The sequence below is a fragment of the Schistocerca gregaria genome, chromosome 5 (genome assembly GCF_023897955.1).
Source record: "Schistocerca gregaria isolate iqSchGreg1 chromosome 5, iqSchGreg1.2, whole genome shotgun sequence".
Lineage (NCBI taxonomy): Eukaryota > Metazoa > Arthropoda > Insecta > Orthoptera > Acrididae > Schistocerca > Schistocerca gregaria.
Window position 1 is genome coordinate 565,450,473 of NC_064924.1, and position 14,251 is coordinate 565,464,723.

The 14,251-nt window shown below is 39.3% G+C and overlaps 1 protein-coding gene across 3 annotated transcripts in view; it reads left to right on the forward strand.

Moving 5' to 3' along the window:
• The window catches only part of LOC126272884 (carcinine transporter), a 414,147-nt gene that overhangs the window by 322,137 nt on the left and 77,759 nt on the right, over window positions 1-14,251 (forward strand). For all 3 annotated transcript variants that reach the window (XM_049976130.1, XM_049976131.1, XM_049976132.1), the window contains one exon: window positions 7,501-7,682. In XM_049976130.1, coding sequence (XP_049832087.1) covers window positions 7,501-7,682 — 182 coding nt within the window. The remainder of the gene's footprint in view (window positions 1-7,500; window positions 7,683-14,251) is intronic.

The window sequence follows — 14,251 nt, forward strand, 5'->3', positions numbered from 1 at the left end:
AAATTTCTGAGAATGTATGTTTGGAGCACAGCATTGTATGGTAGTAAAACACGGACTTTGGGGAAAATGGAACAGAAGAGATTGTATGGCAGTAAAACATGGACTTTGGGTAAAAAAGGGACAGAAGAGAATCAAAGCATTTGAGATGTAATGCTACAAGCGAATGTTGAAAATTAGGTGAACTGATAAGATAAGGAATGAGGAGGTTTCGCACAGAATCAGAGAGGAAAGTAATATGTAGGAAACACGGACAACAAAAAAGACAGGACATCTGTTAAGACATCCGGGAATGACTTCCATGGTAATAAAGGGAGTGATGAGGGGCAAAAACTGTAGAGGAACACAGAGATTGGAATTCATTCAGCATTATTTGAAGACATGGGTTGCAAGTACTGCTCTGAGATGAAGAGGTTGGCACAGAAGAGGAATTCATGGCAGACCACATCAAACCAGTCAGAAGACTGATGACTCAAAAGAAAAGAAGTGCCAAATCTTAGCTGTTATGCACATAAGTGACAAAAAAGTTTGGACAAGGTTTGGAAGTTCCTAAATGTTTTCACTGGATGAATATAGTGTAAGTGATTTGTGCTCATTTTAACTAAAAGTTAGTTTTTCATGCATTTTAATGTTTATGATGTTATATCCCCTGAACTACATACCATACAATGATATAATTTTGCAGGTACATTCAGTGATATATGTAGATACCATCTTCAAAGTACATTGCAAGTAGAGTGTGTAGTAAAAGTCATGCCTGATGTTGACATTTCACTGTCCACCATTTTAGGCAGACTCTAGTTTTTCACACATCTATATGTCTGTGTCACACAATCATACGATTTTGCAGGAACATTCAGTGGTGCATTTCAGATACTGTATGCATACTGTGTTGCAAATAGAGTGGTAGCAAAGAAGTAATAAAGTACAACATAATGTCTGATGATGCTATAGTTTTACTGCATGAGCAGTGAAAATGTAGTTAGCAATAAACTTTTTTATTTCGTCATTTGTTGTGGGGATTGTTGGTGAGAGAATGATTCATAAAGGTTTGAATTATGTGCAAAATTTGGTGGAAGTCACTAAGTGCTCTCATTATCAGATACTAAATGAAAGTCCAGGTATTTGTGGACTCTAAGTCAATGCTGCCCCAAGACAAACACATGGTTTCTAACTATAATATTTGTCTTGTTGTGTTAAACTTTTAATATAAGATTATGCCTATTAATGAGTAGATTATTAAAGCATTTCAGATTTTAAATTTGGTCAGTAATTATGTAGAACATTGAAAATCAGCTTTTTGTCACCCCTGGAAGCCATTAGATAGACATTAGATAGCATATGCTGTGTCTGGTTTATGCTCCAGGATAGTCACTTAGTAATATTTGTGGCTGTGTTAATCTCTTCTTTAGCCACAATATACCATAGAATGCATGAACAAAAACCCATGGCCAAGGATGGTAGAAAGCACAGATCACACTCATCTACAAGACGGGTAGCAGAAATCATGTAAAAAACCTGTTGTCCAATATCTGTGACATACATTTGTTTTAGAGTCTTAAAATATTTTCTGAGCTCAAATGTAATGAGGTATCTCATACAAATTAGCCACCTCAGTGCCAACCATAATGGGTTTAGAGAATGATGAGCATGTGAAATGCAGCTTGCACCTGTTCTCACATGACGTGCTGAAAGTCATGGATCAAGGGAGTCAGGCAGGAGCAGTATTTCTTGATTTCCAAAAGGAATTTGGCTTGGTACCATACCTACACTTATTATCAAAAGTATGATCATAAGGGGTATCAAGTGAAATTTGTGACTGAATTGATTATTATTTGCTAGATAGGACACAGCACATATTCTGGATGAAAGTCATCAACAGATTTGAAAGTAACTTCAGGTGTGCCCCAAAAAAGGGTGTTTGAACCCTTGCTGTTCGTGTTGTTAGTGGCATTTTGCACAGACTGCAGTTATGTGCAAAGAACTACTCACAGTCTGGAAAAATTGGCAGAAATATTCATTCAGATCTGGAACAGATTACAAAGTGCTTTAAAGATTGGCAACTTATGTTAATATTACAAAGTGTAAAATTATGCACTTTACACAACAAAACAAAATAGTTGTCTTTGGCTAGAATATCAATTAATCACATTTGAAGTAGGCCAACACATACCTGGGTGAATAATTTGTGGGGATATGGAATAGAAGGATTACATAGTCTGGTCATGGGTAAAGTGGGTGACACATTTCAGTTCATTGGAATAGGGACATTCATTTAGTCTACAAAGCAAGATGGTTATGAAACACTTCAGCAACCAATCATAGGGTATTAGTTAAGTGTGTGGGACCTGAGCCAGGTAGAATCAACTGTGGATATTGAATATACACAAAGATAACAGCTCGAATGGTCACATATTTGTTGGACCCATGTGAGAGCATCAAGGTGATGCTGAAAAAACTGAAATGGCAAGTGCTTGAATACACATGTACACTAATCCTCATAAATTAAGGATAATGCTGATATATGGCGAAACAACACTTTGGTGGGCGGTTTCTAGGTTTCAATCAACTCGATGTATGACCATGTAAAGTATTTGACCTGCAGTCGTTGCACATTGGCACTGGCAGCAGTCCACATACACAGAGGTGCATTGGTGCATATCAGAGTATGGTGCAGCGAGTAAGTGTGCAGATGTTTTCAGACGTGCTAATGGTGATTTTGTGTTGAAAATGGCTCCAAGAAAACATATTGATGATGTTATGAGGGGTAGAATACTAGAGCGACTGGAGTCTGGTCAAACGCAGCAGGTCATAATGTTCGTGTGCCACAAAGGGTGATCTCAAGATTATGGCAACGATTCAAGCAGGCAGGAAATGTGTCCAGGTGCCCCAGCACGGGACGTCCACAGTGTACAACACCATCAGATCCCACAGCCAGCCACGGAGTACTGCAGATAGCCTTGCTCAGGACCTTACCCCAGCAACTGGAACAGTTGTCTCCAGACACACAGTCTACAGATGACTGAACAGACATTGTTTATCCACCCAGAGACCTGGAAGGTGCATTCCACTGACCCCTGTCACAGGAGAGCTCGTAAAGCCTGGTGTCAAGAACACAGTATATGGTCGTTGGAACAGTGGTCCCAGGTTATGTTCACGGACGAGTCCAAGTACAGTCTGAACAGTGATTCTCACCGAGTTTTCATCTGGCGTGAACCAGGAACTAGATACCAAACCCTTAATGTCCTTGAAGGGGACCTGTATGGAGGTCATGGTTTGATGGTGTGGGGTGGGATTATGATTGGTGCACGTACACCCCTGCATGGCTTTGACAGAGGAACTGTAACAGGTCAGGTGTTTTGGGACGTCATTTTGCACCAGTATGTCCACCTTTTCAGGGGTGCAGTATGTTCCACCTTCCTCCTGATGGATGATAATGCACAGCCCCACTGAGCTGCCATCGTGGAGGAGTGACTTGAAACAGAAGATATCAGGCAAATGGAGTGGCCTGCCTGTTCTCCAGAACTAAACCCCATCTAGCACATCAGGGTTGCTCTCAGTCGACATATCGCTGCACATCTTCACACACCTAGGACATTTCAGGAGCTCCGACAGGCACTGGTGCAAGAATGGGAGGCTATAACCCAGCAGCTGCTCGACCAGCTGATCCAGAGTATGCCAACCTGTTGTGCGGCCTGTGTACATGTGCATGGTATTGTATCCAATATTGATGTCAGGGTACTTGCACAGGAGACAGTGGCATTTCGTAGCACATGTGTTTCAGGCTGCTTTTCTCAACTTATCACCAATACCGTGGACTTACAGGTCTGTGTCATGTGTGTTCCCTGTGTGCCTATGCTATTAGCACCAGTTTTGTGTAGTGCCACGTTGTGTGGCACCACATTCCGCAATTTTCCTTAATTTATGAGCATGAGTGTAGATTATCCCATTGAAAGCCTGCTTACAACATTTCAAGATGAAACTTTAAGTGATGAATTTAGGAGTTTACTACAACTTCATACATATCCCTCCCTTATGGATTACAAAGAAAATATTAATTCAACTCTCACAGAGCTGTTTAAGCAATCTTTCTTCCTACATACCATATGTGAATGGAATGGGAAACCCCTAATAACTGGTAGAATGGGAGATGCTGGAATGGCTGTAGATGTTCATGCTGAAGTGAGTGAGCTTCTTAATTAGTTTATTTATTTGTTAACTCTATTTTAACTAGTGATGCAGTTCGACTCATAGGAGTTTAACGTATCGCATTCAATTGATTTTGTGACCATTAATGTGTAGCGCTAGTACTGATAAGTCAGTTTTGTTAGTTCAAAACTCCAAAGTATAAATTTTTGTAAGATTAAGACTAAAAATGAAGATATAATAAAATAAAAGAAATTCAAGCAAAATGAGGAACAGAAAGAATGAATGCAATCTTATGGACAAAAATGTAGGATCTTAAAATAAAAGAAATTAAATCGAAGACAACATAAAAACCATTAAAATCACATGAAAAAAGGTCCCAAGCAGAAAAAGAATGACAGAAAGAAAAATGAGAACAAATGAAAAAATGAATATGATGGTTAAAATGATGTAACAGGGCAATAGAAGTAAAAATTACATTTAAACCAATTAACTGAATAAAAATAATGACCAAAGTCATTTCAATAAAGATTTAAGACATAAAAGTTCCAAAGCACCTCATGAGATTTGAATCCACATCCTTTAACATGGGAGGACCGTATCTTAACCATTACACTGTGCAAGCAGTCTGTTAAATATTCCTCTCTCAAATTGTAAACAGTTTTGTAAAATTTCAAAATTTTTCAGTCTGTTAAACATTCCTCTTTCAAAGCTGTAAAGAATCACGCAAAATTCCAAATTTTTTTCATTGATTACTCGCAATCAAGAGCCCACCAGAGCCAATGGCTGCAGCGTGTGATACCTTGGACCTTAACCTACATCACTGTAAAGATGATTTAAAAAAGTCAACACCACAGCTGGGACCTCTCCTTATAACTGTGGGTGTGGTCACTGTCATAACTGATGAGTGGTTTGCCTAGTAAAATCTTGGTAGGTTCTTTAATGACACAATTCCAGAAGTTAGACATTGGTGTAGAACCTTAGCAAGGTCATAATATATTCTGTGTAATTCCGATATTCTGTGTAATGTCATGAGACTGCCAACTTTTTAAGCTGCTGCAATCTGGCAGTAGGTTTCCACTGAGCTGATTCCAGTATATGGATGACACTGTCAAATGGACATATGGAAGAAACAAGCTGAATGTCTTACTCATATGTTTCAATTCTGTACACCAGAACATCAGTTTTACCAAGGAACTTGAGGTGGATGGACTGCTTCCCTTTCTGGATGACCTGGTAAAAAGAATTAAAAAAGATAGAACATTGGACCGCAGTGTTTACCGGAAGAAGACCTTCTTCAACTTAACGTACACAGTACCAGAGGAACTGTGTGCCTAAAACATTGGTATATAGGGCTCACACCCTCTCCAGTCATGAAAGGTTATCAAGAACTTGAACATCTCAGTATGGTGTGCTGGAAAAATGGCTACACAGAGTGGCAAATTCAGAGAGTCCTAGGCTCTACACTCACTGTACAACCTGTGGAAACAGAAGACAAACCTCAGGATGATTCATCCATTGTTTTTATTCCATTTTGTGGCACATTATTGGGAAAGATAGGACGGATTCTAAGGAAACATTAAGTAAAGACAGACGTAAGCCCACCCCTAAAACAAGGGCACTGCATGGCAGTGTCAAAGACAGGGGCAGACTATGGAAATCCAGGGTATGTTGGATACACTATGGAAATCCAGGGTCTGTTAGACACCCTGCCAATGTGGCATGACTTATAAAGGCCAGATGGCGCATACCGAGAACACCAGTGGCAGATTGCAGCAGCCTACCAAGTCAGTGGTCATGGAACATTGTGAATTACATGGAATGGATTGCACTTATACTAAGAATCTGACACAGATATCTAATTCTGGTACTGTGTCATTAAAGAATCTATCAAGTCTAGCATACGGAACTTCTGGTCAATCGTGAAAGTGGCTACTCACCTTATAGCAAAGTTGCTGGCTCACAGATAAATACAACATAAGGCTGTCAGAAAGTGAGCTTTCAGTCAAGAAGGCCTTCGTCAAAAATAGACAACATACACAGTTGCAGTCTGGTCTCAGCAGCCAGAGACTATGATCTTGTGTTGTTGGCCGAAAGCTCACTCTCTAACAGTCTTTTTGTAGTGCCTATCTGTGACTCAGTATCTTCCCTATTTGGTGAGTAGCAACATCCTTTCTGTAATATTGTCACACTCCATCTTGGATTTTCCATTTTTTAAGAAGAGTAAGGAGATATGCTACAAAAAATGACTTTGGGCGGCAGATGGAGCAACAGCAGGGGTGCCACGAGCAAACAATCTGGGATGCAAACCAAGGGTGGAACAGTGTGTCAGCAGGAGGAGGGGTTAGGAAATGCCGGGCATTGACAGCAGACAAAGCAGCAGGTTGGAGGGAGGCAGGGACGAGATAAAGGGCCTTGCTAACCCCCAAGTAGTCAGTTCATCTGCACACCTGATGATGACAGTGAGGTCACTTGTCAAAATATTGTGCCCTTCGGACACTGACATATAGGCAGTGTATCAGTACTAATCAATCAGGGACATTTTTCTTCTCTAAAGATAACACTCCATGATTTAAACTAAAAGAAATTATTGTGATTTTCCAGAATGATTAGAAATTACTGGTGGGAGTGTGCACTGGTACACACACAATCAAAAAAGTCTAACAAATTCACCAATTTGTAAATTATAAATAAAATATTGTATCAATACATAAAATAATAAACACATGGAATCTGTCCAAATAAATTAATTTTTAAGTTAACAAATTGGTATATTTCAGCATGATTTATGTAAATCAAATGCCACATAGATTAAATTGTATGAGTGAAATTTGTTGTAAAGTTAAGAATGTGAATTATTCAAATTGAGATGTAATAATATTTATGTATTAAGTCTACAACTGCACATATTGCAACTCATCCATGGGATGTGAAATTGCAGTTCACATGTAATGTGTTCTCTGCTCTTCAGCTAGTTCAGAAATTGGCAGTTGAGGATGTTAAGCATCTTGATGCAATTGCACATGGAACATTTTTGGGTTCAGAGATTGTATACCCATTCACAGATTGATTTTAGTGTCATGAATCTGGTTTAGTTGTACTTGTAGTTTTGACCATACAGTTCTGTGACAGAGCACACTGAACAGCTTTTATGCATTTGTTGCATTTTTGTGCAGAACAGCATAATTTTTATTTGCCTGGAGCAATGTGTCATGATTAGTTCCAAACTCCAGAGGTAGAGTGGTTATCATGTCATTACTGATTTTAATAAAGATAGCTGTTCCATTCCAGTATAACAAAACAGACAGCTCAGCACATTTTGAAATATTGTTAGTATGATTTTTTGCTATTTTTCAGATGCTGTAAATACTACTTTGGCACTCTACTTAATTTCAAAATTTGCCATTTCTGCCTCATTTTTAATAATATATCCATTTGCTGGTGAGCTTTATCCAACACAGCTAAGAGGCATAGGGATTGGTACATCAGCATACATTGGTGGACTTGGGCTAATCATTATCCCTTTCATCACTTATCTGGTGAGTAGTAGTCTATAATTAGAAAAAAATTGTGTGCAATGCAGGCTTTAAATTTATGCTCAACATGCATGTTTTTAAACAGCTGAGATGTGAATGAAGTGATTCTTCTTTTCTTTTCACTTGTTCCCTACATTGTGCTGACTGGACAAACAATTATTTAGATAAAACCAGAACATTCCTACTATACTTAATATGACTGTTACATTACTTAAATTTCTAGATTTTCCTAAAGATCTATCATCTTCTATAGCCTATAAATCTATTTCAACTTTTTAAGGCATTCCTACTCTGCCTGCTGTACTGATGCCTCTTCTTTACTCTTCTTCTTGTTTCTTGTTTATCCCGGGTTCTTGAGATTTCTTGTGATGAGACACAATACAACACGTTCAGTAGTGGCATGTGACAATCAATGAAATTACACAACAGTTAGTAATTTAACTTTTGAAACTGCTGGTTTATTGGCATTTCTGGAAATGAAATCACTCTCATACTCTTATGTGGTCAGCAAACTTCATATAACAGTTTGTATGTGTAATGGGACTTATTATGTCACAAATCGTTCTAATGAATTAATTAGTCTGCATTACAGTGTTGCTAAGCAATGTGATCAACAAGGTGATATGTGTCTCAATTAAAACAGAACCTCGATATTTTGAATAAACTTTCTGTTCTTTTTTGTCAAAATCAGCACTTGTATCAAAATTAATTTCCAACTTCATGCATTAAGTCCAAGCATTTGCAACTATTGTATGCAGTTCACTGGAGATCTCAATCACGCACTAGCATGTAACGTATTTCAAATCAAGTGCACAGGTTTCAGTTTTGGGCTAAACAACTCTATTGTAATAATGTGATGTGTCTATCTCATGTAAAGTCTAAATGAAACTGGATTTGTCTCCATTCGGGTCAAAATCACAAAAAATAAAATTCACCATACAGGTTAGCGAACTGTTCACGCGCACTTTTAGCACTCTAAGTGATAACTCGTCTCAGAGTAAAAGCTGCACATAAACTCACACTTTTTCATGCACACAAAATTCAAAACACCTTTATATTAAACTGATAAATTATGGCCTGAAATTAACATTTCTTATTCTGAATAAACTTCAAGAACTTGTATTTCATAATCAATAAAATTTTATCACCTGAAAGAAACTATTAGCTTGCTAAAACGGATTCAGATTACAGTCAACTCTTGTCTTGACGATGACATCACTAATCGATACTTGCTTGGAATGAATGAAATACCTGTACTGAAAAATACTGTGCATTGAGTAATTTAATGACATTTATAACAAATTTGATACCCCTTGCATTGCTACACTGTTACTGGAGTTTCAATTTAACTATATTTATACATCACTATTATGTTGACAGTATTATGAATAGGATAGACCACTACTCACTATGTAGAGGAGGCTTTGAGTTGCACACAGGCACAATAAAGAGACTGTTAAGCATCTAAGCTTTCAGACAAAAACTGCTTCTTCTGAAATATAAAACACACACACTCATGGCTTGTCTCCAGCCACCAGAGCCCAACTGAGTTGGGCCCCCGCACCTGGAGATAGTAGCCATTTGTGTATGAGTTGTGCTTGTGTGTAAGTGTTTGTTCTATTTGGGAAGAACTGTTAGAACAGTGCGCTGATGCCTGTACAGTGCTGGGTATAAGGCCAGAGTGTTAAGGTGCAAACTGTTCATCAGTAAGTGTAATGCAAAAAAGGAGATGGTTTTTGCAGAAGAATTTGTCGGCAAGGATGTGACCTTCTGGGACAAGATTCCATGGAGTAATGAATGCAAATTTACTTTGAGCCACGTGGATGGCCACAGTTTAGTGTGGCATCAAGAAAACACAAAGTGGGAGCCCAAAAACATGCAAGAAACCATCAAACCTGGAGGTGGCAGTTTGATGGTGTGGGGATGCATGTCTTCCAGAGGTGTTGGCAAGCTTGTCTTTACTGAAGGCACTGTGGACAAATTTGGCTATCTCGATATACTCGAACAAAATCTGATGAAAAGTGCTGCGAAGTTGGATCTTGGAGGTGACTTTATTTCCAACAAGACAATGATCCTAAACATACAGCAGAAATTGTCAAACTGTGGGTTTTGTACAACATGCCTCATTGCCTCATTATCCCACCAAAGTATCCGGACCTCAATCCCATCGAAAACATCAGGAATGAACTGAAAATGACACTACACAAATGACATGTGAGCAGTTTGACACATTTGTGTGCATTGGTAGAAGAAGAATAAGTGAATATCAGTTCAGATATAACAAAAAAGGCTGTTTACTCCATGTCACAAAGACTGAGGGCTGTAATACAGAGAAAGGGACACATTACCAAATACTGACTGCTGAGGGTCTGAATATTTTTGACCATTCAATATTTTGGTTTTCTTTCTTTTTTTACATAAGGTGTGTTTTGCTGCTTGTTGTTCTGCATATTTTCTCATTGAAATGTGTATTACACATTTGTAAAGAATAAAATATATGTTTTGAGTTAAAAACACCTTTAAGGTTTACTTATCTGATTACTCCCAGTTTTTTCCGCCTCTGTATATGTTCCCATGTTGGTCCAACATCATCATCAGGTACTACTACAGTGGGCACATAATCATCAAGACTGGACTGTGGATCAATCAAAGCATGTGGGATGAATCATGTTTCATATTACATCAGGTCCATGGTTGTCTGGATATTCCCTCATCCAGGTGAACAACTGCTCAAAACATGCACCATACCATGGGTGCAGGATAGTTGGGCAGTAATATACTGTAGGGAATATTCACCTGGGAGTCCATGGAACCTGTGGTAGTAACCGACAGCACCATCCCAACTGTGGACTATGTGGACATTATTGTGGAGTGCCTTCATTTTTTCCTGCTTGTTGTCTTTTGTGATGATGGTGGCATTATCCAGTAGGAAAATGCTCCATGTCACAAGGCTAGAATTGTACTACAGTGGTATGATGAATATAATAGTGCACTCATTTCTATGTCTTGGACACCAAATATACTTTATCTAAACATGGAGAAATAATTTGGGATGTTATCAGGTGCCAGCTATGCCCACCGAAAGCACAGTCCACAATTTATGAGAAATGAATGACCTGTGTGTAGGTATATAGTGCCATGTACCTCCAGAAACCTACCAAAGATTGTCAAAATCATGCCAAGCAGAATCACTGCTGTGTTGCATTCCAAAGATGGTCCAATATGCTATTAACCAGCATAATTTCTTTAGTTTAGGGTACAAGGATAATGGAAGAGGTAGAATGGAGAGAATGGGAGACCTCTGTGGATAGTTGTTCATAGTCTCATAGATTTATAAACTGAATTCATGTGAGGACAGAGGAAAGTTGTGATAAGCAAGAAACTGATTAGGAGTAGTGAATTAGGGATGTTCCAAAAATAAGCTTTGTCATCGTTTTTGAAAGAGAAGATTGTGCACCAGTTAACACAAACAAATGCCATATGAATCCATACCCATTGTTGGTTCAGCAATGGAAAGGGCATCAGGGGGTGGAGGAATGACATATGAAGAGAGTGCAAAAAAAAGAGAGAGTAGCAGCAGACCAGTGTGCCTGAGATTATTTTAGTACACACCTCGATGGCAGATGAACATGTATTGACAACATGGTGCCAATGAAAGTGTGTGCTGTTATATCCAGTATGAATGGGCATGTGTCTGTTGTCCATGAATGACTACAGACCATAGATAGTGAAGAGGACATATCTCATTAAATGGTTAGTAGCTGGTGTTGCATATTCAGAGAAGGAAGGGAGATTGTGGAGGATTAAGGTCAAAGTGCATGTCCCTCCTCACCCACACCCAATACTGAGATGTTTGACAATTCCTTGCATTGCAGGGCACCAAATTTTACTGGACTTTTTCTTCAAACTGATGGTGCACTACAACACGTCTCAATGTCAGCGGTGACTATGCTGCAAAACAGTGCAAGGTGTATAGTTCATAATGTCATGGTGTATTTATTTCTGGCGATAAAGTTTCCACATGAACAACAATGACAAAACTTACTTTCAGAACTTGCCTTATATATAGAGGGCTGGGAGATTGCAGGACCAAGTTCTGTGCTGTGAAATTCATGAAAACTGGTGTCAGATTGGAACACTGAGTTGGCATGGGTTTTGAAGCAGCCATTGAAGTCAAGGATATTCAGCTCAATTCATTGAGTAGTTAACATCATGTTTGGCTGCAGTTTCTGGGTACCCATCTTTGAGGATGGACAGGTAGTTGTGTTCATGTCCACATAAAAATGCCATGGAGTAGCTGCAGCATAGGTGGTATATCACATACCTGCTACCGCTGCCTGTCAAAATAATTGAGGCACCTAGGTGAGCAGGAAACTAAATGAAACTTCATGGGTTAAGAGGGTGCATGATGTTGTTTCAGTGTTTGAAAAACTGAGTTTAGCTTACAAAGAACTTAGGAAATCGAGGATGGAATAATGACAATATGATGAAAAGGATAGATACTCACCATATAGTGGAGATGTTGAGTCACAGGCAGGCATAACAAAAACACTGCTAAACAAGCTTTCAGCCAAAGACCTTCTTCTGAATTAGACAACATACACACACATTCATGCAAATTCATACACACAAGACCACTGTCTCTGGCTGCCAAGGCTAGTCTGCATTGAAAAATGTGGAATTTGTTATGGAACATTGTAGAATATTCCTACTTCAACCCCTAAAGTTTCATCAAGTTCCAGTAGGTTGGGGTGCTATGTATAACCTTCAAAAAGGAATCTGTAATGGAAGTGCTTTCCAAGCAGAGAGCTGTCATTGAGTTTCTCTCAGTGGAGAACGAGAGCATTACAAATATTCATAGATGCTTGCAGAATACCTACAGATATGTGTCACTGAAGAAAAGGTTAATGAGGACAAGATAGCATTGACCTGTCCAGTCTCCCGGATGATGGCTGGGTGGGCGCATACAGCTGTGACTCCTACAATGTTGGGATGTGTAGGTACTCCCATTTGAGGTGACTGACAATCACAACCACACCCATCACTGCATGGCTGTATGTATCTGTTGGTAGTGCTGACTCATTCATCCACCAGCTGGCATACTCAAAGGTGAGTGCCATCTGAGTTTCTTGTTGCCTAACAGAAAACAATAAAGAGCAATGAAGGGCCATTGTGCAGAATTACTTGTGATTTACAAGGCTGAGCATGACAATTATTTTTTGAACATCATCACAGCTGACAAAACATGTGATCATCACTTCGAACTGCAAACAAAATGGCAATCCATGAAGTGGAGCTGTACCACCTTTCCTTCGAAGAAAACATTCAAAGTTGCACCCATCAGTTGTGTAAGTGCTGGTCTTCTGAGACTTTGAAAGGGTTATTCTGTTAGATATCCTGCCTCATGATGCAATGAACAGCTTGAAAATATATTGTGCTACCTTCAGGCTTGAAAATATATTGTGCTACCTTCACGAAATTGAAGAATCAATGTCAGCATGTTCATACCATAAAAATGCAAATGAATTTCTCCTTTTCCATGACAGCTTAAAGTCTCACAAAATCTGGGCACCTGAGATGATCTGATACAACTTTTTGGACTATTCTTCCTCACTCACCTACAGCCACAAAACTTGCTGCTTCTGATTTCCAAATGTTTCATCCAATGAAGGATTCACTCCACAGGAAGCAGTACATGGAAGATGGGGAGGTTATTGATATAGCAAGACGTTGGCTATGACATTGGCTAATAGAGTGGTACCATGCGGGCATACAGGCCCACACAGTAACGTGGTGAAAGGCCTTCACATGGATTGGAGATTATGCTGAAATATAGTGTTTTATAGCCAAAATATTGATTTGATTTGATTTGATTTTGGCAGGGAAGCTAAAACAGCTTTGGTCTAACCCACCACTGCCCACACTGAAATCGAGTTTATTGTGTAGTATCGCTCCCTGTATATCTATGAAAGCCAACCAATGCCCTTAAATAGTAAAAGGAGTCCCTTTACCAGTTCTTTGTTAGACACAATTTCTTCAGGTCTAGATGCTCTGAAAATTCTCTGTCTCTAGCAGTCCAGTGCCGAGCATTCAAAGATTAGGTGCAATGCAGTATCTTCACTCTCCTCACAGATCCTACATTTAGGGTCTTATTCCATTATACCCATTGTATGTAGGTGTTTTTTGAAATTCCCATGGCCAGTCATCAGTCCAACCATGAGTTTCAAGCCCAGGATTACAGAGCTTCTTTCAAAACATGGATTTGGCATCATTATCTTACCCTGTTTTTGTTTATAGACCTTGATCCGGTATTCTACTTGCTGTCTTCGGAGCCAGTTCTGTAGTTCTAGTTTGATCATAGCCTTGGTGATTGTCAGGATAGGTTCCGGTCCAATGAATGGAATCTTTGCCCCCATCCTGGCCAATCTGTCAGCTTGTTCATTGCCACTGATCCCTGAGTGGCCAGGGACCCACACTAGGTTTACCCTATTGCTTCTCCCTAGCTCCACCAGGGCCATGAGACATTCTGCAACAATCTTAGATCTTATTGCAGGAGCCACCAATGCTTTCAG